The 22,237-nt window shown below is 45.4% G+C and overlaps 1 protein-coding gene across 3 annotated transcripts in view; it reads left to right on the top strand.

Moving 5' to 3' along the window:
• The first annotated feature begins 3,029 nt into the window (after positions 1–3,029).
• The window catches only part of OTULINL (OTU deubiquitinase with linear linkage specificity like), a 33,784-nt gene continuing 14,576 nt past the window's right edge, over positions 3,030–22,237 (top strand). For 2 of the 3 annotated variants that reach the window (XM_050793129.1, XM_050793128.1), the window contains exon 1: positions 3,053–3,200. In XM_050793129.1, the coding sequence (XP_050649086.1) occupies positions 3,137–3,200 (64 nt within the window). In that variant the 5' untranslated portion in view covers positions 3,053–3,136. Of the gene's footprint in view, positions 3,201–22,237 lie in introns of all 3 variants that reach the window. The other variant, XM_050793127.1, reaches the window with a different exon arrangement.

Below are 22,237 nucleotides of genomic sequence, written 5' to 3'. Positions count from 1 at the left end.
AACAAATGCTGCAAGTGGTGTGAGGCCAAGATCCAAGCTGACATTTCACAGGCAACGCTAAGAAATCAAGTGGGACAAGGCTGCAATGGTGAGGGGCAAGGTGTGAAGCCTAAACAGGGAGGAACAGGAGAACCCTCAAGAAGGGGCTGGCACAGCAGGCACACAAGTAGCACAAAGAGCCCTGAAGCTATCAGCAGGCCCTGGCAGGGGCTTCTGTCTATCCCCATACTGGGACCTTCAGGCTGCCACTAAAATGTACTTTAAAAAGTGGTTAAAATGGGCTGGGCGTGGTGGCACATGCCTGTAATCCCAGCACTCTGGGAGGCTGAGGTGGGCAGATTGCTTGAGGTCAGGAGCTCGAGACCAGCCAGGCCAATATGGTGAAACCCTGCCTCTACTAAAAACACAAAAATTAGCCGGGCATGGTGGCAGACGCCTATAATCCCGGCTGCTCGGGAGGCTGAGACAGGAGAACCGCTTGAACCTGAGCGGAGGTTGCAGTGAGCCAAGATAGCGCCACTGTACTGTAGCCTGGGCGACAGAGTGAGACTCTGTCTCAAAAACAGAAAAAGAAAATACATTTTGCAACATGAACCTTGAAAGGCTCTGAATGTTCACATTCCATTTTCAGAGTTCAAATGGTCAAGAAAACCTCATAAAAACAACAACAACAAAAAACTCCAATTAAATATTTGCTGGGAACTACTGGCCAGTTTTTCTTTCTTTCTTCTGATTTGAGTCATATCACAACCCTCATGCAACTAGCTGGAGTAACCACTGTCCCTGACCTAACTCACTCTGAGTTTTCCAGAGTCATAATCAGGTGGCTTTTGGGCACAATGCTAGGCACTGCCTGTTTTTGGTAGTTCTAAGGTGGATGTTTTGGCGAGCGTGATGATTTGCGTCCACATTTCAGCTGAGACCGTTGCTGCAGAGGTCTTTGTTCAGCATGATTTCCAGCTGGCCTCACACCACACTCTCAATTTACCCATTCATAAATATTTAAGCTCTGAGCCAGGTTCTAGGGATTCTAGATCAGAGTTCCTGCTCTGAAAGAGCTCATGATCTAGGTATTTTTAAAAAATCAATAACTTCATAATTGTGCAGACATGTAATAAATCACTCATGGTTAGACCAGAAAGCCAATTAGAAATCTCCATGTATATACATCTTTATATTTATGTGATGCTCATGTGCCAAGCATTATTGTGAGAGTTTTGCACATATTTAGTAATGTAACTCCCATAAGAATCCCACGGGGTAGATACTCGTAGGTGCTCCATTTTACAGATAAGGAAACAGGCACAAAAAGGTTAACTAACTTATGTAAGACCATATGGCTTGTATGAAGGGACACCAGGCAGTCTGGCTCCAAGGTTTGGTCATTAAGTACCACACTAAGAGGCCTCTCATTCAGCTTTTGGAGTAACAACCAACATTACAGGGAACCAAAATCCTAAATGTGAATTAATTGACAGGATTTTAGGCCAAGTACCAACAGCTGTGTTCATAAATATTATCTTGTGGGAGGAGGGAGGGGAACTGGCTAATTTGTTTTGTGGTTAAAGGACTAAGTAAATTTTGTTTTATTATACCACAAGAAATTAGCCCTGGTATTTTTAGTTTCTAGAATAGACAATTTGTACTTGTCACTGCTCATATGCTTGTTTAGGTAACTTAGGCGCAACAATTTTAAGTCATTTATTTTGTATGAGTAACGTGGCTCTATACACGCAATTGGTGGTTTATGGTTGTAGAAAACTACCCCTCAATGTTAAAAATCTGATTTGTATAAAAGGGATTATTTTCTAAACATGCAGCAGAGTTTGGGAACATTTTTATTATCTTCTGTGAATCATGCATTGGAGAATGGTTGGGCGGTTGAGGGTTCAGACTTAGGTTCAAACTATGCACTAGTACTTCCTGAACCTCAGTTTCCTGGTCTGTAAATTGGAGATAATAACAGTGCCTACCTCATGGGCAAGTGAGGATTAAATGAAGCAATGCATGTAAAACTCATATATTAAAGCATGTGGCCGGATGCCAGCTGTCAGTAAATGCTTGGCATTAAGTTAACTGTTGTTGCCGGGATAAAGAATCTCACTGGAGTGGCCAAAGACCTGTGTTCTGAGACTAGGGAAAGGGAGGAAAGCGATCCAATTACTTGTCGACATTGCCCTCAGGCTACTGAAGCCACACAAAATTCCAGGCTGTTTCTCACATCTTTCTTTAGTTACGGAACTTCTTTCAAAAGATGGCAAAACATTTCCCATGCAGTCGGTTGTCTCTGCAACTGTGTATCTTGGAGAAAGAGGAAGTGTTCACCAGGATTTTCATTTTCTTCCTTTTTCTTCTAGAAAAAAAAAAGGGGCCATCTGACCGGGGGAGTCGGGGGAGAACTTTGTGAGCGCCTTTTCATTGTTGGGCTGTCTATTCTACTGTTAACTACTCCCATATTTTTTCCTTTGGATAAATCATTCTATAAGAGGACAGTTTTATCAATAATGCACATATTCGCGCCCCCAAAGTAAACTGTGAGTTCTAAGTAAGCGTAACCCTGTTCTGCTGACCCAGGGAGAAGAAAGATTAGAAAATCTCCCCAGTCCGGTAAACAGGCCCTAGGCCGACAGCTCCATCTGGACTCCAGGCTTGCCCACCCCGGCCGTGACTGAGCAGGATAGCGCAGTAACCTTCTCGCGGGGGAAACCGCACCGACTCCTCGCCCTCATCAGCCGGCCCTCCGGGATTGTGCTTCCCACTCAACAGGCCTTCGATGTAAAGTGCTAGGGAGGCCGCCGGAACCGCCCAAGTGGAATTCCCAGCCTCGGGAACGCGCCTAGACCCCAGGAGTAGCTTCCCGCCCCGCGACCTAGCCCCAAACGCCTCCGCACATCTCTGGCCCGCGACCCCGACGGCGTGCGGAGGACCCGCCCCTCTAGGCTCAGCTCCTCCCCTCCCCGGCCTCTGATTGGCTGTTCGACGCGTCAGTCGGTGCCAATCCCCGCCCTGCGACTCCGCCGCCCTCCCCAACCCGCCGCAGGGAAGCGAGCCTGGGCCCCGGCAGGCGGCCGTCGCGTCTGACAGACCACTGCAGACCTCGGGCAGAGGCCCAACGCCTGTCCGCGGCGCGGCCAGCATGGCGGCGCCAAGGAGCCCCACGCGGGCAAGGGAGCGGGAGCGGTCTCACGCCCCCGCCGCAGGTGAGCCTGGGGCCGGGCCGGGCAGGGCCGGGCGGGGGGCGCGGGCAGGGACCGTCCGGGCGGGCGGGGTTGCGGGCAGCCTGGGATGCGCCCTCCTCTGTGGCCGCCGGTGCCGCTCAGCGGGGGCTAGGAGTCCTGGAGCCGGAGCGCGCCCTTGAGCCGGGCGGGAGTGGGGCGGGGCTGCACCACCACTCGGGGGTCGAGCCGGTGTCGGGGACGGGGTTGTATTTGAATAAGGGAGGCCAGGCAGCTTAGGTCGCTTGTCCGGGCGGGAAACGCAGGTTCCTGGAGGAAAGCCGGTCTTTGGGGTCGGGGTTCCCTCAGAGCCGCGAGGGAAGCCTAGGCAGCGGCGGAGGTCGCGCCCTGCGCCTGGGAGCGGGCCCGGGGTGAGTGGACCAGCGGGGCCCCGTATCCTCTCGGGGAGCTCGACTCGCTGACGGAGGGAGTTACGTTTCGCGCCCTGCTGGCAGAGGATGTGGCGCACACCTTCGCGGCACTCGAGACTTGCTAACAACACGGAATACTCTGGCTGAAAAAAAAACTCACCCAGACGGGACCGGGCGCGGTGGCACACGCCTGTAATCCCAGCACTTCTGGGAGGCCGAGGCGGGCGGATCACGAGGTCAGGAGTTCGAGACCAGCCTGGCCAGCATAGTGAAACCCTGTCTCTACTAAAAATACAAAAAATTAGCCGGGTGTGGTGGCAGGCGCCTGTAGTCCCAGCTACTCGGGAGGCTGCGGAGGCCGAGGCCGGAGAATTGCTTGAACCCGGCGGGCGGAGGTTGCAGTGAGCCGAGATTGCACCACTGCACTCCCAGCCTGGGCGGCAGAGTGAGACTCCGTCTAAAAAAAAAAAAAAAAAAAAAATCACCCAACAAGGGCAGCAGCGCAGCCTGGGAGTTCAGGCACTGGGTCTTGAAGTCTTCTCCTGCTTCCTCGGTAGCAGGGTCCTCTCCCCCTCTGAAGTCCACATACGATGTCTTCCTAACCAGCCCCAAGAAAGAAGCATAGCTGCTTCTTGGTTTTGAAGGAACACATGCCCGTGTCTATATTTGTCTGGAGCCCACTAGTGAATTTTGCGAGGATGCCGGTTCCCAAACACAGAGTTTGGGCTGCAGGAACTGCACTGATTATGGCAAATTGGCAGTTGCGGGGATTGCTTATGAATTGCTGTTCTTGGTCCCAGCATGAGCTTTTAATTCACACAGCAAACTGTTGGGTGCAGTGGAAACAGCACCTTTCTGGGAGTCAGAGGACATCATTCTGATGTGTCATCCATAAAATGAAGGCCTCCGGTTAGCTGATCCAGGCAACCTTTCCCAGTGGAGAACTCTGTCCTACCTCCCAATCTCAAAAGTTTGGAGAGTGAACTCATTTTTAAAAACCTTTCTGCACCTTGGGTTATTATAAAATTAGCCACATATTTCCTATGGGTGTATTCGTTTGAACCTTTTATTATATTATTTTCTTTTCTCCTCCCTGCTGTAGTTTGGCAGTGAAACAAAAATTGGAAATGGAGGCAGGAGCACAGCTAGAAAGGCTGGTTTGGGAGGCAGAAAGGTGCCTACTCCGGGCTTAACATCATCACCCGGAATTTTTCCTTTCTCTGCACCAAGCTCAATGCATGCCAGTGCTGCGTGCCCGGGTAGGCATTCTTTCCTCTGCTCCAGTTGTGGGATCTGCAGTTGGTGTGCAGCAGAGGAAGAATGTGATTCAAGGATCAGATTATGGAAAACTTTTTTCTCCAAAACATAACTTCTGACGACTTACAAGCATAGCTTCCCTTCTTTGCCAGTGGTATTTGGCAAAACAAAAATAAAACCAGTTTTAAAATCAGTTGTCAAAGCTAGTATAGGGACAACTTTTTTAGCTTTTGAACAGCAAGTAACACTTCACAATAAAACCAGACAACAGAAGAAAACCCACAGAAGAGTTTTTTTTGTTTGTTTAATTTTTACTATTTCTTCTTTAAAGTGTTAGGGTATGTTAGGATATTGAGAATCGTGGACTAAGCATCTCTGCATAATATTATCCAGAAGACTGTGTGAATCAGAATGTTAGATGCATGGAAGAAGCATTGGAAGTTCACTTAGTGCAGTGCCCGGAGAAGACGCTGTCATCTATTAGGAAGGCAGGGCGAGATGGTCATAGAGTGGAATAAGCTCACAGTCACCAGCACACCTTGGGCAGACCACTGTGTTTGCAGGGAGAATGTGTGCACCCCACACTCTTCCTTGCTCTTCTGACATGTGGCCAGACTCGGACCATTAACTGCCTTGATTGGCTCAGCTCTGCTGTGGTTCTCTCCACCACTGTCCATCTGTTCAGTGGTAGCATTCACATTTCAGCCATGATTTCAGGAACCACAGGACTCATTGGAGGTTCTTAGGGGCTGGTGTTGGGGGAATAGGAATGCCCGGTGTGGAACAGCGGACCCACTCCAGCTGTACTTGGAGTTGCTCTGCTTTTTTGTTTCTGTATACTTTTATGTTTGTTTTGTTGTTTTTTGCTGTTCTAGGTAAGGTTTTGTTTGGAGGAAAGAGTTTAACGCTAAATCAGACATTTAAAAATAATGGTAATGGCTAATGTTTTTTGGTGCTTCTTGTGTCTTAGTTCATTTATTACATGGAAAATGCTTAGAACTGGTTGGTTGTAGTTCCGAGTAAGCACTCAAATGTTAGCTGCTGCTACTGTTATTAATATTACCTTCTACTATGAAATAGCTGTTATTTTTTAATCTTATTTTAAGAAACCAAGTCGCACACAAACTTGTACAAGGTTACTCACCTCCCACGTAGATGTGTCTGCTAAATGAAAGGTGTATTCCTCGATATCCTGGATTTTGTTAATCCAAAGCCATTCAAGTAGGCACAACTGTATGTATGATGCAGATGTTTTTGAGCCACCATAAGCAGCCTTTGGCCTGTTCCCATGGGCAGCGGCAGATAATCACCAGGCAGGCAGGTGAATTTACGTGGTGGAACTTCTGTGTTCAAAAGGAGAGTAGGCAGGTGGACCTGTTAATGACCCAGTGATTGGTCAGGTGGCAAGAGGAACGATGAGAAGTGTGGGCGCAAGCATTCTCTCCACATGGATTGTCGAAAGTGTGCTGAGAATTGTGACCTTATTCTAGAACAAGTGCCTTTAAGGTCTTTACTCTCGAGGAGGAGAAGAAGGAGTAGAGGGGGCGCTGGTGGTAGACAGTGTGTGCCAAGGAAAAGAGGCCTGAGAGCTGCTGGTTACAACTAGCAGCTGCTAGTTGTAACTGTCAAGAGAAATATTTCCCGTCTCTAAAAAATAGTTTGAGGGCTGTGGGGGAAAAAAGCACTGCAGTTAAAGGCACCCACAACAGAATGCTTAAAACCAAGTGGTCCATAGTTGATTTTGTTGTTGTTGTTTTGCCACCCGTTTGTCCTATTATACTTCTACTCTTACATTTCTATGAGATGAATAAACATCAAATAGAATGTAACTTTTTTGGTACCAAGTATTTTATCTCAGTAGAAAGTCTTGATTGGGTATTATTAACTTGAAAATGACCTTTTCTCTGGCTCGGGTCTCAAGGTAGACGTAGCTTCATCTGGGAGGCCTTGGCTGGCTCCCTGGCCTGAAGTGGGTGCTCTCCTATGTGCCTGAAGCACCCAGTGCTTGTCCCTGTCACAAAAATAGTTGGCATTTGAATTTTCTTTAGGGTGCTAGATGTGGAGACACTGACCACAGATAGTGTTATATAATCTTTACATTCACGACTCTGTGACACTCACAATGGCTACAGAATTTGCTCAAGGCTTCCACTAGTAAGTGGTGGCCAGGGTAAGCCTTGGCATGGGACTCCACTCATAACAGATTTTTAACAATCTGTCTGCTTCTGTCACCTGAAACAGAGTTCTGGCTTCCACCTGAGAGCTCTCCATAGTTTCCAAGGTTACCTTATCACATTTAAGCCGTTCTGAATTAAGGTTGGGTTAACATTTGCATACTGTTTTTATTGTTTGAGACAACTCTCGCAGGTCTGGGTACAGGAGAAGAGAGATTATGAAAAAGTTTTTATTACTGGGCTAAATTTCCTAGTTTAGTGGTTCCCCGTACGTAGCTATTAAAGCCTCTACTTAACTTTTGGAGGAATTATTGGATTAGTATATTTGGTTAGTAAATCCTTTCATTCTCTCCTGTCCGTGTGAGTCCTCTGGTACACGTTCAGCTACTTGGTAAGACAATCTGTTTTCAAAATGAGGTTGCATACACATTTATCTGATTTGTAATTAATTTAATGGAAGAACATTTAAATGGTACTTCTAAATCAACAGAAAGCTTTTGTATATGTTCTCATTTTTCCAGTAACCTTTTATGCTAGTAATAGTCCATTTTTCTACTTTCCCATTTAATTGGAGCCAGAATAGACAGGTGACATCATGTTTAAGAGGATGTTCAAATGTTTATGTTCCTTTCTAGGAGACAAAAGCCTATTGCCTGTTAGTACTATTGCTGGGATTCCTAGATAATAAACAAAAATCCCAGAAACTGTAGCACATAAAATGCTATGCTTGATTAATCTCTAAATTAAGAATTTAATAGTAAATCTTTTGTTGTTGATTTAGCCATATTACTATGACATCGAGTCTGTGGAATTACTGGATAAATAGACACAAAGTTACCTAAAATACCTCAGCTCTTTCTCCTCTTGCCATATTATTGGTTATTAATGAATATTAGGATTAGTCTTCTAGGAGAGCGAGTAATAATGTAGTTGGAAGTCATTCTCAAGAGAGTCTTCCCTCAAATCAGAAGTGAAAATACCATTAAACATCAAGTATTTACTGTTTCAAAAAAAAAAAAAAGAATCATACCTCCCTCTCCTGTACCCACCACGGTGGAGATGAGCTCTCATCTCTTTCTAGGCTTGGGACAGCCTCGGTGGGTACAAACCAGTTCCCAAATGGCTCAGGAATGGAGGTGGGCAGTGGAGCTGATGATGATGGAAGCTCATCAGAGCGTGTACTTTGAACAATCTGTGTCTGTCCTCTAAGCCAGGGCATAGACCTCTGTAGCATTTAGTCTCCAAGTTTAAGAGAAATGAACTAAATTCCTTCTTGCTTGGTAATGAATCTGTCCCTAGGTCTTAGAATAACACCTGATACTTTGGGGCTGTATTTTTTGACCTGTGATGACAAGGCCTCATCTTGCTTGTGAACTCTCCAGAGTTAAAGAAAGACTGGGTGCTCTGTGTCTTCCAAATCCACCACTTGGACAGGCTGAAATGCTGCAGAGCAAGCAGAATGGCTGATAGGAAGGGGAAGTGGAAGAGATGGCAAGCCAGTGCCAGCATGGGCTGAATGTAACCAGTCACTGTCTAGATAGGAAGGGCTGGTGGCACTCATGTCAGTGGATGAGATCAGCAATTTGTCATTTTACTTGGCATTTACAAAATGAACTTAGAGTTTGGCTTGTAGCTAAGGTTAGGTTGGCTGCTCAGCTTGAAGTGGAAACATAGCCAATGAAAGTATTAACATACATGTTGGGTCCCACAGTTTTGTGCCTGAAGCAGTGCAAGTCTTGGGCATATTGATTCCTAGGAGATCTAAAGAAAAATCCCTTGAAACAAGAGAGAGCTTATTAGATCAGTTTTATCCATGGTATATCCCTCTATTTTTGTTTTTTAAGTATTAAATATTTGTTAGACTCAATTTTGGTTAGTTAGCTGACTGTCATGATAGAGGACTTGTAGAGTCTATGCTTGGTGATCTACCTCATACTGTGTTGTTCTTCACACTTTACTGTAACTTCTCCCATATGTAATTGATTCATTTGTTTGAATTTTGGAGCCTATTACATCTCCCTTTCCCTCCCAGTCTCCTTGATGTTCCTTTTTCCTCCCCTTCTAGCAGTCTTTTTGAAGCTGATTATCACCATAGAGACCCTTGTGGAAAAGACTCTTTATTAGAACTAAGCTTGGGTCGACTGGTTTAATAGATCTGTAGAACTCAGCTTGAACTTCTAAGGGTCGGGGTATTTGCTGGCATTTATCAAGATCTTACGTATCTTCCATACACACTTAGGGCATCTTTTCTGTGGTGCAAGCTTTGAGTAATGTTTTGAGTTTAGTTGAATGTCAGTTATTTCACAACTATTTCTACTCCTGTGCCTTGTGCCCCAACGTGGCTATTCCTCTAATATAACTCTGAAACATATTAAAATAAGGAGGCCTTTGGAGAATGAAGGGAAATGGCAGTTAATGGCCTGGCTTCCTTATGTTTGCTCACAGGGGAGGAAGCTGAGGTCCAGATGGCTCAGCTGTCTAGGACCAGACCCTGAGTTCCTGAGTCCCTCAGTTCCCTCCTCATTTCGCTACCTTGAAACCATCCTACTAGATGACCACTTCACATTCTCACTTCCTGCTTTATATTTATGTGGTGTAATTAAGGGAAGAGAAAACACACTGGTGGTTCATTATTTCTGACATACATATTAAAAGTCAGAAGGGACCACCAGGATAGAGGCTCTTAGTTAGCATAAATGTGGTTGGGTAACAGAACAGCCCCAAGTAGGTGAATACATTTATTTCACTCATGTCAAAGAGAGGTAGCTCCCCAGGGCTGGGATGATCTCCACGGTGTCGGGGCCCCAGGTTCCTTCCACTTTGTTTCTCCACGATGCCTGGCTTCAATGCCCACTGCCACTTTTGGGTACAAGATGGCTGCTGGAGCATCAGCCATCACATTTACATTCCAGCTAATAGGGAGGAAAAAGGGCAAGGAACACACCCCTCTTAACAAGCCCTTTTGAAAGTTGCACCTTCCACTTCTCCTTGGCCAGAAGTCACTCACACAGCTGTACCCAGCACCCAGGGATGATAGAATGAGCCTTTATCTGAGTAGCCATGTGCCTGCCCAAAGTCAGGGCTTGATCTTGATGGGAGGAGGAGAGAACAGACCCTGGGAGAAGCTGGCTGTCTCTCTCGTGGAGACACATGGACGGGATCCTGATGACATGGATTCATTTCATTCATTCAACAAATATCTATTAACTGTCTCCTGTGTACTTAGGCACTCAGAAAGCGGAGTGAAAACAGATTCAGTCCCAGTCCTTAAGGCATTTACTGTCTACACAGGGAGACAGACACTAATCAAACACAAACACAATTGTGTAAACTGTGGCAAGTGCTGTGAAAAGGGCACTGTGTGCTGTGAGAGAGGAAAACAGGAATTTGCTCAAGCCTGGGGGTTGGAAACAGAGAAGTGATGTTTGAGCTGAGAGCTGGAGAATGAGTGGAATGAGCTAGGACATGGTTAGAAGGAAGAATGTTTCAGACAGAGTGAAGAGTACAGGCAAAGCAAGGCAGGGAGGCAGGCGCGAGCTCTAGGAGGAAGTGAAGGCATTCCTTATATTGGAGCAAGAGGAAGAGGTGAGAGAAGAGGGAGGGGTCAGAGTCAGACCATAACGGGGACTGGGTGTGGGTGACCAACCGTCCCAGCTTGCTTGGACTGAGAGATGTGCCAGTATGTGGAGCTTTCAGTGCTAAAACTGGGAGAGTCCCAGGCAAACCAGGAGGAGTTGGCCACCTTCCCTGGAGGCCAGGGCAACGGTCAGGTTCCTTTCTTCATTATTTTCAGAGAAGTTGGTCAAGCATGGTGGCTCATGCCTGTAATCCCAGCACTTTGGGAGGCCGAGGTAGGTGGATCACTTGAAGTCAGGAGTTCGAGACCAGCCTGGCCAACGTGGTGAAACCCCATTTCTACTGAAAATACAAAAATTAGCCAGGTGTGGTGGCAGGTGCCTGTAATCTCAACTATTGGGAGGCTGAGGCAGGAGAATCGCTTGAACCTTGGAGGCAGCGGTTGCGGATCGTGCCACTGTACTCCAGCCTGGGCGACAGAGTGAGACTCCATCTGAAAAAAAGTTTTTTTTCAGAAAAGTTCCTTTTTAGATAGACGTAGCTTCCAGTCATAGAAAAACAGCCACTGTGACTAGTAAAAGTAACCGCTTACTTTGGCCAAAGGGAAAGGGGCACAAAACAGACGCAACACTTATTTTTAGTTGAATTACTTGACCAGTAGGATTTTTCTTTGTCTGGCCTTATTTCTCCTAATGGTAACTTTGGAAATTAATTGGCATCTGATGATGTATTTGAGATAGCAGAAGCAGCTAAGGGTAGGGGGTGCCCTTACTCCATAGCAGGATTTCTCAACACTGGCAACGTTGGAATGGCTGGGGAGCTTAAAAAACATACCTGGCCCTCAGCCTAATAAATCTGAAAATCCACAGGAGCCAGGGCCAGGGTCCTGGAGGTCTTGATGGAATGCAGATACTGCTTCCATGGGGTTTGAGAATCTGTAGTTCTAAGAAGTCCCCAGTGGTATTGATGTTGCTGTCCTGTGGACTTTGAGTAGCAGTGTTCTATAAAGTTTGATGAGCCACTGGTCTCCCTTTAGGAGAGCAGATCTACAGGCCCACATCAACATATATGAGTCCATGATAGGAGCAGGGGTAAAAGACTTAGGGCGGCGAGGTGGCCAAGGAGGCTTCGGCCGTGTGGTCCCATCAGCAAGATCACACTGAACCCAGGGGGGCAAATCTTGACTTCTCAGTTGGTCCCAGGGGATGGGTGAGAGGTTATGGGGTGAGTTGTGGCTTTGTAAGCCACTGACTGTCACTAGTAATCTTGGTTACAGAAGAACCAGCTCCTGAGGTCTCTAGCTAGGGTGCGACCATAGGTACTGACCATTTTTTACCTTTCTGACAATTGGTTAGGGCTCTTTGCAGCTGATATCAGTGGCTAGCAGGATGTAGGTCTTTCCTACAAATAAGAGAAGCCATGGAAAGAGTTTTACATTGTAAAAGTTTTGCATTGTAAAGAGTTTTGCATAGGAGATGGTACATCCATCGAATGTTTAAAAAACAAACCCACACTGGCTCTGGAGTAGAAAACAGAACTGGGGAAGGGAGACCAATCGGAAGGATTAGTAACTATTAGGGATGGTGCCCAAATGATTCTGAGTAATGGAAAAGTCACCACCAGGGCAAAAGTGAAGAGTGACTTATCTCAAAGTATATCTTTAGTCAACGTGTTCATTAATGATTTATATTAGGATGTGGAAGTCTGATATTAAAGGCCTGAAAGTTGAACCAGACCACGTGCCACCGAAGCCCTGGCAGGTCAAAGCAGTGAGCCAAATCAGTAAATGAAATCTGGCAGATATAAATGTCAGGTCCTGCCTGGGTCTAAAGATCCCAGAACTGGCCCACATGATCTGGATAACCCTTTGTTTCCCTTCCCGTGTTCTGAACTGACAGGTAGACACAGATGTCAGAGATTGAGAACATATTTTTCTAAGTCAGCTCAGTGACATAAAATCCACGTGTCCTAGTTGTGTGGCCACTTGGGCTTGCTAGCGGTGCCCAAGCTGAACTCCCTCCTGAAGTTCTAGGCCTCCCTCCCAAGGAGAGTGCAGGCCCAAGGACTCCTTCTGCACGGGCAGGTCTGTGGGGGCGAAAGGGGCTGAGCTGAGCATGCCATTTAAAAAAAAATCTGCCACTCAGATCAATCTCTCACCTTCAGGAAGGAGTAAAGGCGGTAGGAGGGGAGCCAGAACCCCACCTCCAGGAAGGCCTCTCTACCGGGAAACTTGAGGAGAGTGAGTGAAACCCCTGGTCCCTCTCTTCCCTTCAGAGATGGGGAGACACACCCCAGCACAGGTCCAAAGCGCTTTAGGCTGACAGCAGGTTGCATGTGAGTCAGTGGCTTTTGGGTTGTTTGTAGCTGTGCAGTACAATCATGGGCTGCATTGCTGTGAATGTATCATCTAAAACAGGGTTCAGCAAGCCACAGCCCATGAGTCATATCTGGCCTACTGTTTATTTTTACATGGCCTATGACCTCAGAGTGGTTTTCACATTTTTAAATGGTAAAAATGAAAATAATACGACTTCCTGACATGTGAAAATTAGATGGAATACAAATTTCAATGTCCATATATAAAGTTTTATTGGATCGGAGACCTGTGTGTATTGTCTGTGGCTGCTTTCCCTGTGTAAGGGCAGAGCGGAGTAGTTGAGACAGATCAACTCATCATGGCTGATAAGACCTAAAATATGTACTCTCTGACCCTTTTCAGAGACTTACCCTTGATGTAGAATGAAGAAGGTGGTCACCTTGTTGAATTCTGTCCTGGGGATCACACCCAGGACATTGTGTTTGACAGGGGGTCTCACATTAAGTGTGGAATGAGTTTAGAGGAGACTGACCAGGACATCGAAGAGACTCCCCAAAGATACCATGTAGGGATTGGTTGAGAAAACAGGAGCTGTCTAAACTAGAAGAGAGAAAGATGCAGAGTAGAAATGATGGAAATGATAGAACTTCGAAGAGAATTACTCAGGGGAAGGCAGTAATGTACAGTGGTTAGTTCAGAGGGCACAAGTCTACATCAGAACGTGGGGGTTCAAGTTCAGACTTCTACTTGTTTTCTCTGGGCTTCAGTTTCTTCACCTCAAAAAATGAAGCATTCCTGTGACAGCTCATCAGATTACCAGATCCACAGTGAATTAAGATTCAGCATTTGCCTTAGAGGTGTTTGCAGGCTAGTGGGAAACAGTCGTGAATACACTGAGTTGGCCTGCAGTGTGGACATATTGCTGAGGGAGCACTCTGGGAAGCCTAAAAGAACAAGTAGAATTCTGCCTTCAGCCCAAAGCATTCTGCAGTCCCATGAAAGATGTAAAAGGTCGTCATATGCAAGAGGAATCAGACTTGTTCTTCATAACCCCAAGCGATAGATCAGGGTGGTTACAGATCTGAACACCTCAGTCTCTTGCTTAAAACTCTCACGGCCTTCCCTTGCTCTTCAGTTAACATCAGCCTCTTGAACGGTACCTTCAGGCTTCTCCAGCATCCCCTCACTTTCCTTGCCTTGCAAGCTCCTGTCCAACCTTGGATCTCAGCTCAGCCTCGTGTCCTAGGGAAGCATTCTCCAACCTGGTTTAGGTCAGATTCCCTTGTTACAGTGCTTGTGGAGCTGCGTTCCTTTCCTCTGGAGCGTTGCCTCAGTGGTGCTCTGTTCCCACTAGGAGTCCGCCTGTCAGTCCCTGCCAGGAGGATCCAGTCTGTTGCATTTATAATTGTAGCATCAGCTCTTGGCACTGTGCCTGGCCTGCGGGAGGAGCTTAATCTATGTTCGTAGAATAATGACCACAGTTGATCAATAAAGAGAGAAACATTCTAAAAAAGGAAAAAAGGAAATGGAGCCCACAGGGTGGAGCGAGTTCCCAGCTGAGAGGTATGTAAGCAGAGGATGACAGATGGTGGGAGATGGTAGCCAAATAGTTTATATTCAGATAGTGCTTTTTTGTTTAATTTTGTTCCAACCCTGTGCTATCACTTTTCAGCCATTGGGGTACCTTCTTGGGGTCATCAAGGCTAAGTGATTAGTCCTGTAGCTAGAAAATTACAGAATGAAGACAAGAGTCCTTTGCTCATTTTTGCCAAATGAGCTGTCTCTCCCAGGCTGGGGAGGCCTGTGTGGTTGGATACAGCAGTGGCAGTGCTGGAGTTCTGTGACTCCACGGGGAAGGAATTACAACTTCCTCTTCAGTAGTAGCCTATCCCATCTATAGCTTTTGTGGTTTTATAGTTGGGTGGATTTTTAAAATGAGATGATTAGAAAATGAAACTTACCTGTAAAATGATGGGTTGCATTCAACACCTCTAGAAGATGTGCAGTTAAAAAGAAAAATGACTCTGAGCTGTGATATTATTTAAAAAAGACACACACACGATCCTCTCAGTGTTTGGCCAGGAGCAGCTTCCTGTCATATTTATTGATACTTTCAGTTTAGAGGGAGCCTTGGGGGCAGTGTGCCCCATCCTGGGGGGATGGTGCTGACAGCATAAGTGGGTTGCATGACAGCCTACAGTTGAATGTCTTAGTGGTCATGACTTTCAAGATAAAATCCTCCCACTTGGTGGTTCTCTTTCTCAGTGATATTGATCTTGTAGTTGTTAGCTATTGTATTCTACTAAGTGGAAGACTGTCATTTCTTACTGAGCAGAATTAATGCCTGAAATACAAAAGTTCAGAAGGTCCTTTGAGTTTAGTGTTTCAAGAATTTATTAAGAGGGTGTTTTTTTCTTAATATTTCCCCCATAACTGGTATAAAAACAACCAACTAATCTATGATTTTGCAAGAACAAAGACAGTTTAAACTCACTCTTTCACACTGCTGTACTAACTTCTAGAAATCTCTTGAATCTCCATGTGCTCCAAATTATTTAGAAAGCTTGATGGCCTAACAGGATTTGTTCTGTGTGTTTTTCCATCTGTTTGTGTAATACTTAATTTATTTGTTTAGACTAATGTACAATATTTTGCTTTATTCTTAAGCTGAGTTTCTCAGAATTAGACAATCAGTTCCCACACTGAAGGCTCCCAGCCTTTCCCTGCAGTCACACTGAGGCCTAAGGATAAACTAAAAGCCTCTGAGAGAGGTGACCTCCTGGGGAATGGAGGTGCTCACCCGACCAGCTGACAGGAGGACACTGTGTCCCCAGGCCAGGGGCTCCCTGTGGGCAGGGAGTGTGTCTTGCCTTTCACTGCCTTGCTGCCTGGCATCCAGCCCAGGGGGTTAAGAAGTGTGAGGAATTGGTGAGGGGTCTGGGGAAGAGAGGGGGCAGGCCTTCCCAGCCCGTCCCTGTCTGCCTGTTCCATTGGCTTTAGTTTATTCTTCTGTGCAGCACTTCCTGCCCTTGATTACAAATGACCCAAAAGCCATACTCACCTTTTCAAAGGGAGCAGGGTTCCATGGCACAGCTCAGAAAAGTGTGAAGTTTCCCCTGCACCTCAGAAGTGTCTGTGTCCTCTGCGTGCTCACCCACCCCCATCTTCCTACCTCTCTTGCCACAGAGAGGGTCCTTTCTCACCCCTCCCTTGAGTTCCTTCCTATTCCATCAGCCTCTCTTTACCACTCTCTCTTCCATCGTCTGCTAACTAACCATAATAGGACATTGAAGCAGATGGAAATACCTGTTGTGTTTATTAAATGTAGTACTTCTACCTTAAGTTATTTTAGCCAGGTGATTTCACTGTATGTATATTTCTTCACTTCCTCTGCTACCTCAGACATCTAAATTCAATTGCCTTTATGTCCTCCTAGCTCAGAGTTGATGTCCCCGCTCCCTGGCCTGCTCAGTAGCCCTTGAAAGACCACCTCTGCTTCAGGAGAAAGTCGGTGGGCTTGATGCAGGTGACAGAGTCTGTGTGTAGAGAGAAAGCGTGGAGGTACTGATATTGTATATACCATGAATAAGATCAGGAGAGGAAGTAGACGAGGTTGAGGACTATGCAGCTGGCCCATGAGGAAGTAGAGATAGTACAGATTCTGGAAGTTTGAGGCAAACCAGACGCTGCTGAGTTTCCATGAGATAGAGAGACTGTGATGTCCAGGACAGTAGGAGCCTCAGGCTCCTGGGGTAGAACTGCTGTTTGCACGATCACTCGGTTTCCGGCTTTTCAGTGTCTTTTAGTTTTGTTTTCAGGGTTTTGGGGTGTGTGTGTGTGTATTTGGTTTCCTGTTTTAATGTTTGAATAACTTCAGCTTTGGTATATTGTAGAGAATGGGAAAAAAAAAAAACCCTAAGTAGAATTTTACCACCAAAAACGGTGCTTTTGTGTGTGTGTGTGTGTGTGTGTGGTTTTGACCAATAGTCTCATCTGCCACATATAGTCTGAGTAATTACAGATCAGATTTTAGTTTCTGATATTCGCGTTGTTGATTTCAGGAGGTCCTGGGGTAATTACTCTAGGACATGTTCACTGCTGAAGCATTCTGCTTGTGTGGGTCGGGGTCCCAGCATGCATTAATGCTGATGACTAGGGAGATGTATGAGACATTAATGCTGATGGCTAGGGAGATGTAATATACTTTGCAATGTAACAGATATGCATTGTGCTGTATATATGGTCTCATTTCAGCCATCGCCCAAGTGGTTCAGTTCAAAAACATTGAAAAGAAATTTCATGTTTTTGTGTCTCTTCAAAGGCATTAAAGAGGATCAAATCCATAATTTCTGGCAACACTGCCCTTTTCCACTTCCCCTTGCAACTTCCTTGTGGACTTGTGAAACTTCACTGTGGACCTGAGGCTCCTACTGTCCTAGAAGTCCCCTTGTGGACTTTCTGGAGATTCTTTTTGCCAAAACTTGCTCCCTCCCAACACACTCCTTTTTGTTCTTTTTTTAAAATGTAGAATGACTGAATTTGTGGAGGTGAAACTTTTTCTCCCTTCCTGTTTCTCTGAGTCCCAATCACCAAGCCTTCCACAGGCATCTCTCTCCGGGGCAGAGGCGAGAAAGCTGGGCCACGGACTGCAGAATTCTCTTCGGCAGGCTGGTGGAAGGGGGACCCCTGTGAACCTTCTCATGTCCACAATTTTATCTCAGTTGTATTTGGGGAAATGAGATTTGATGCTGGAGGTCATCAGAACTGTCATTATGACACTATTTTGCAAGATGTCTCATTACGGTGTTTTCCTCTGTATCATTTTTTAGTTGTAATTCAGTTATTAGCGTAGGAAGGAGAAATTTTTAAAAATTTTCATTTTAGAGAGTCTTAATTTACTTGCTATAGCAATATTAATTTGAAGATTTCCTCGGATCCCTGATTCAGAGGCAGGACAGCCAAGTGGTAAAGGAGGCAACTTCTGGCATCATGTCTTTGTTCATTTTCTGTTGTTGTAACAGAATACCACAGACTGGGTGATTTCTAAGGAAACAAGTTTATTTCCTGCAGTTCTGCAGACTGGGGAGTCCAAGAGCTTGGCAGGCACCAGATTTGGTGAGGGCCTTCTTCCTGCATTGTAATACGGTGGAGGGCTGCATTGTAATATGATGAGAGGATATTAGCACGCAGGTCAGCCACCAGTTCTGTCATGGGGGCCCCATGCTGATGGCCTTATCTAATCCTAATTACTTCCCAAAGGCCCCACCTCCAATCGTCATATGAATTTTGTGATTAAGTTTCCAACACATAAAACCAACATGCGGGACTCATTGAAGACACATTCATACCATAGCATATCACATTGCTCTTGTTTTTGAATTCTGGCTCTTCTACTTACTGGCTGAGTCCCATTGGGCAATTATTTAATCTTTTCCCCCTCAAAGTTTTCTCTGCAAAATTAGGGTTACTAGAGTAATAACAATAAAAACAAGAATCCGTGTTTATTGGGTACTTATGATGTGTGTTAGGTATTGTGCAAAGTGCTTTCCCAACATTTCCTTTCAGTCTCACAGCAGCCCTGAGAGCTGGATCCTGCTGTGCCTCCTGTGTTGTGATGCGGTGATGATAGTAAGAGTGACTATGCACTGAGCACTCACTGTACACCAGGCTCTGCTATGTGCTGTCTTCATTCCTAGATTCAGAAACTGAGGCTTAGGGAGGGGAAATCACTTGCCCTGTGCAGGGCCAGCATGGGGACCATGTTGTTAGACTCTAGAGCCTTCTTACTGCCTGCTCCATGGCATGGTCACAGGAGTAAATGAATTAATTCCTGTAAAACACTTAACATAGGGGCTGGCACATAATAAAAGCTTAAATTGTAGCTATTGTAGCTGTTGGTGAAGTCATACTCTTTCCTAGTAAAACACTGTATTTCTTATCCTTTGATGCAGAAGCCCCACTTCTAATGTTATCAGTGAACAGCTCGTATGGATCCTATACATGTCTCTATGGCCATGGCCTGCTTCCATGTGACTTACAAGTCTTGCAGAGTACCCTCCCATCCACCTCCAGATGGTTCTTTGGTACCCACACCAGCACCTCCATGAATAGGCTCCGTGGCCCTTCTTGGCTGGAGTTACTTGACAAAACAATTGGACACATTGGGTAGAGGGAGACCAGGAGTGCAGGTGTGTGTTCTAGGTTTTTTTTTCTGACAGGTTTATCATATCACAATCTCTTGGATTGTAGGTGGGATTGAGATTTGAGGATAAGGGCATGTGCTAGGAAGAGTATGTGTGAGTGGGGAGAGTCTTGGTCTGTAGCGGGTCCTCATGGAGGGCTGGCAGCTGCAGGAGAGGCCCTGTGCTCAGGAGAGATGGCCCAGCTTCAGGATCTCACCTCAGATTCCGCAGGGGCTGGTTGGTAACTGCCAAGTAGTAGGTTCCTGGGTTGTAACTGCAGCAGGTTAGATGGAGCCTGTGACAGATGAGAGCATGTGTCCCTGGAGCGGGCAGCAGCCATCCCCACTTCAGTGACTGCAAGCCCTTCACGTCCACCCACAAGTGAGCACCACCCTGTGGAAAATAGGCAGATGCTTTCAGAAGGCCTTCAGAGAAGAAGAGATGTGAACAGCCATTATGTTCAGGAGAACTTTCCTCATAAATGGAGGCTAAAGTGAGAAATCACACCAGTACTGGGGTTTAGGAAAATACGTGCTCTCATAATATGTGATGAGAGTCTGTGGCAGTATGTATCAAAATTGAAAATGTGCACACCCTGTGACCTGGAATTTTATTTTCTTGAAATTATCCTTTTAAAAAAGCTACCACAAGGACTGTTAGAAAAGCATATTTGCCGCAGCATTGTTTGTAAAAGTGAGAAATGGGGAATGATCCAAGTGTTTTATCAATAAGGCAGTGTTAGGCTGAGGCAGAAGGATGGCTTGAATCTAAGAGTTTGAGGTTGCAGTGAGCTGTGATCATGCCACTGTTCTCCATGCTCCATCCTGGGCAACAGCACAAGACCCTGTCTCAAAAAAAAGCAATGCTTATATGTAGGACAGTTTATACTGAAATATTATTCATCATTAAAAAGAATAATGTGGATTTATGTGTACTGATATGAAAAGATGTCCACCTTTTATTTTATTTTATTTTATTTATTTTTTTTTGAGACGGAGTCTCGCTCTGTCGCCCAGGCTGGAGTGCAGTGGCGCTATCTCGGCTCACTGCAAGCTCCGCCTCCCAGGTTTACGCCATTCTCCTGCCTCAGCCTCCCGAGTAGCTGGGACTACAGGCGCCCGCCACCTCGCCCGGCTAATTTTTTTTGTATTTTTAGTAGAGACGGGGTTTCATTGTGTTAGCCAGGATGGTCTCGATCTCCTGACCTCGTGATCCGCCCGTCTCGGCCTCCCAAAGTGCTGGGATTACAGGCTTGAGCCACCGCGCCCAGCCGATGTCCACCTTTTATAATGAGAAAAAAACTAAAATCATGTTATAGTCCATTTTTCTAAAAAACGTTTGTACCTACAATAAAAGAAAGTATGTATCACGTGGGTAAAATTCTAGTTCTTCCATGAATTTAAAGCTTCACTAAAAATATTTGCATGTGTCAGAATTTTTAAAGTTGAAAAATCAAGCTGAATTAATAAAAATCTAAATTATAGATGTAAAGGCAATATAGCATTACATTTTTAAGCTTTCATAAAAAGTTTTACTAAATGTCTAGGTGGGAATAAATATATAATGATTTGAATAGCTAATTAACTGTTCGGAAAAGATAAGCACTTGTTTTTGAAAATATCCTTTTAAGTAATTGTAAATGTATCTTTAAAATTTGCTAGTGTTGGCCGGGTGTGGTGGCTCGCGCCTGTAATTCCAGTACTTTGGAAGGCTGAGGCAGGTGGATCACGAGGTCAGGAGATTGCGACCATCCTGGCTAACAGTGAAACCCTGTCTCTACTGAAAATACAAAAAAAATTAGCCGGGTGTGGTGGCGGGCGCCTGTAGTCCCAGCTACTCGGGAGGCTGAGGCAGGAGAATGGCATGAACCTGGGAGGCGGAGCTTGCAGTGAGCTGAGATTGCGCCACTACACTCCAGCCTGGGCAACAGAGCAAGACTCCATCTCTGCTAGTGTTGGCCGGGCGCGGTTGGTCACGCCTATAATCCCAACACTTTGGGAGGCTGAGGTGGGTGGATCGCCTGCAGTCAGGAGCTGGAGACCAGCCTGACCAACATGGAGAAACTCTGTCTCTACTAAAAATACAAAATTAGCTGGGCATGGTGGCACATGCCTGTAATCCCAGCTACCCAGGAGGCTGACAGGAGAGTCACTTGAACCTGGGAGGCGGAGGTTATGGTGAGCCGAGATCGCACCACTGCACTCTAGCCTGGGCAAGAAGAGTGAAACTACATTTCAAAAAAAAAAAAAAAAAAAAAATTTGCTATGCTAGTGTTTTTTTCTTTATTTGCTGGCAGATTATTTCTTTATAAGTGTAAATATCACATCAAATATACAGATGATAAAATATGCCAAAATTTTAGATTCTACATTGATGAGTCTTTTAATACAGTTAAGCACTGGAATTTTACTAAATTATGTACTGTGGAGGAAATTATTTTGCAGTGAACCCCAGAGGTTTGGTCATTATTCAAAGTCCTCTTTCTCATTTGTACTTCAGCATTTTATGTGCTCAAACATAGTATAATTAGGAATCTACTGAACATAGCAAAGTATTACAGGTGCACTGTTTGAACTCTCTAGGCCTGTTTTCTCTCTTGTCAAATCAGGAATGACGGTGTGTATCTTATGCAGCATCACAAGTAGATCTCATGACTCCTTTTAAGTAGTCTACTTTCTGGAAATGATATCTATGTGCCTGCTGTCTGAGTTACTTGCTCTGTGCTGCTTAAGTAATGCCATATGTTATGGCCTGTAATGGTTCAAACATATAAACGGGCAGAAGTGCATATTGGAGGCTGATAGGGTTTGGCTCTGTTTCTCCCCAAATCTCATCTTGAATTATAGTTCCTATAATCCCTAAGTGTCATGGGAGGGACCCAGTGGGAGGTAATTGAATCATGGGAGTGGTTACCCTCATGCTGTTCTCATGATAGTGAGTTCTCACGAGATCTGATGGGTTTTGTAAGGGGCTTTCCCCGCTTTTTGCTTGGCACTTCTTCCTGCTGCCATGTGAAGAAGGATGTGTTTGCTTCCCCTTCCACCATGATTGTAAGTTTCCTGAGACCTCCTCAGCCATGCTGAACTGTGAGTCAATTAAACTTCTTTCCTTTATAAATTACCCAGTCTCAGGTACATCTTTATTA

Source organism: Macaca thibetana, chromosome 6, assembly GCF_024542745.1.
Source record: "Macaca thibetana thibetana isolate TM-01 chromosome 6, ASM2454274v1, whole genome shotgun sequence".
NCBI lineage: Eukaryota > Metazoa > Chordata > Mammalia > Primates > Cercopithecidae > Macaca > Macaca thibetana.
This window is presented reverse-complemented; position numbering and strand designations above follow the sequence as displayed.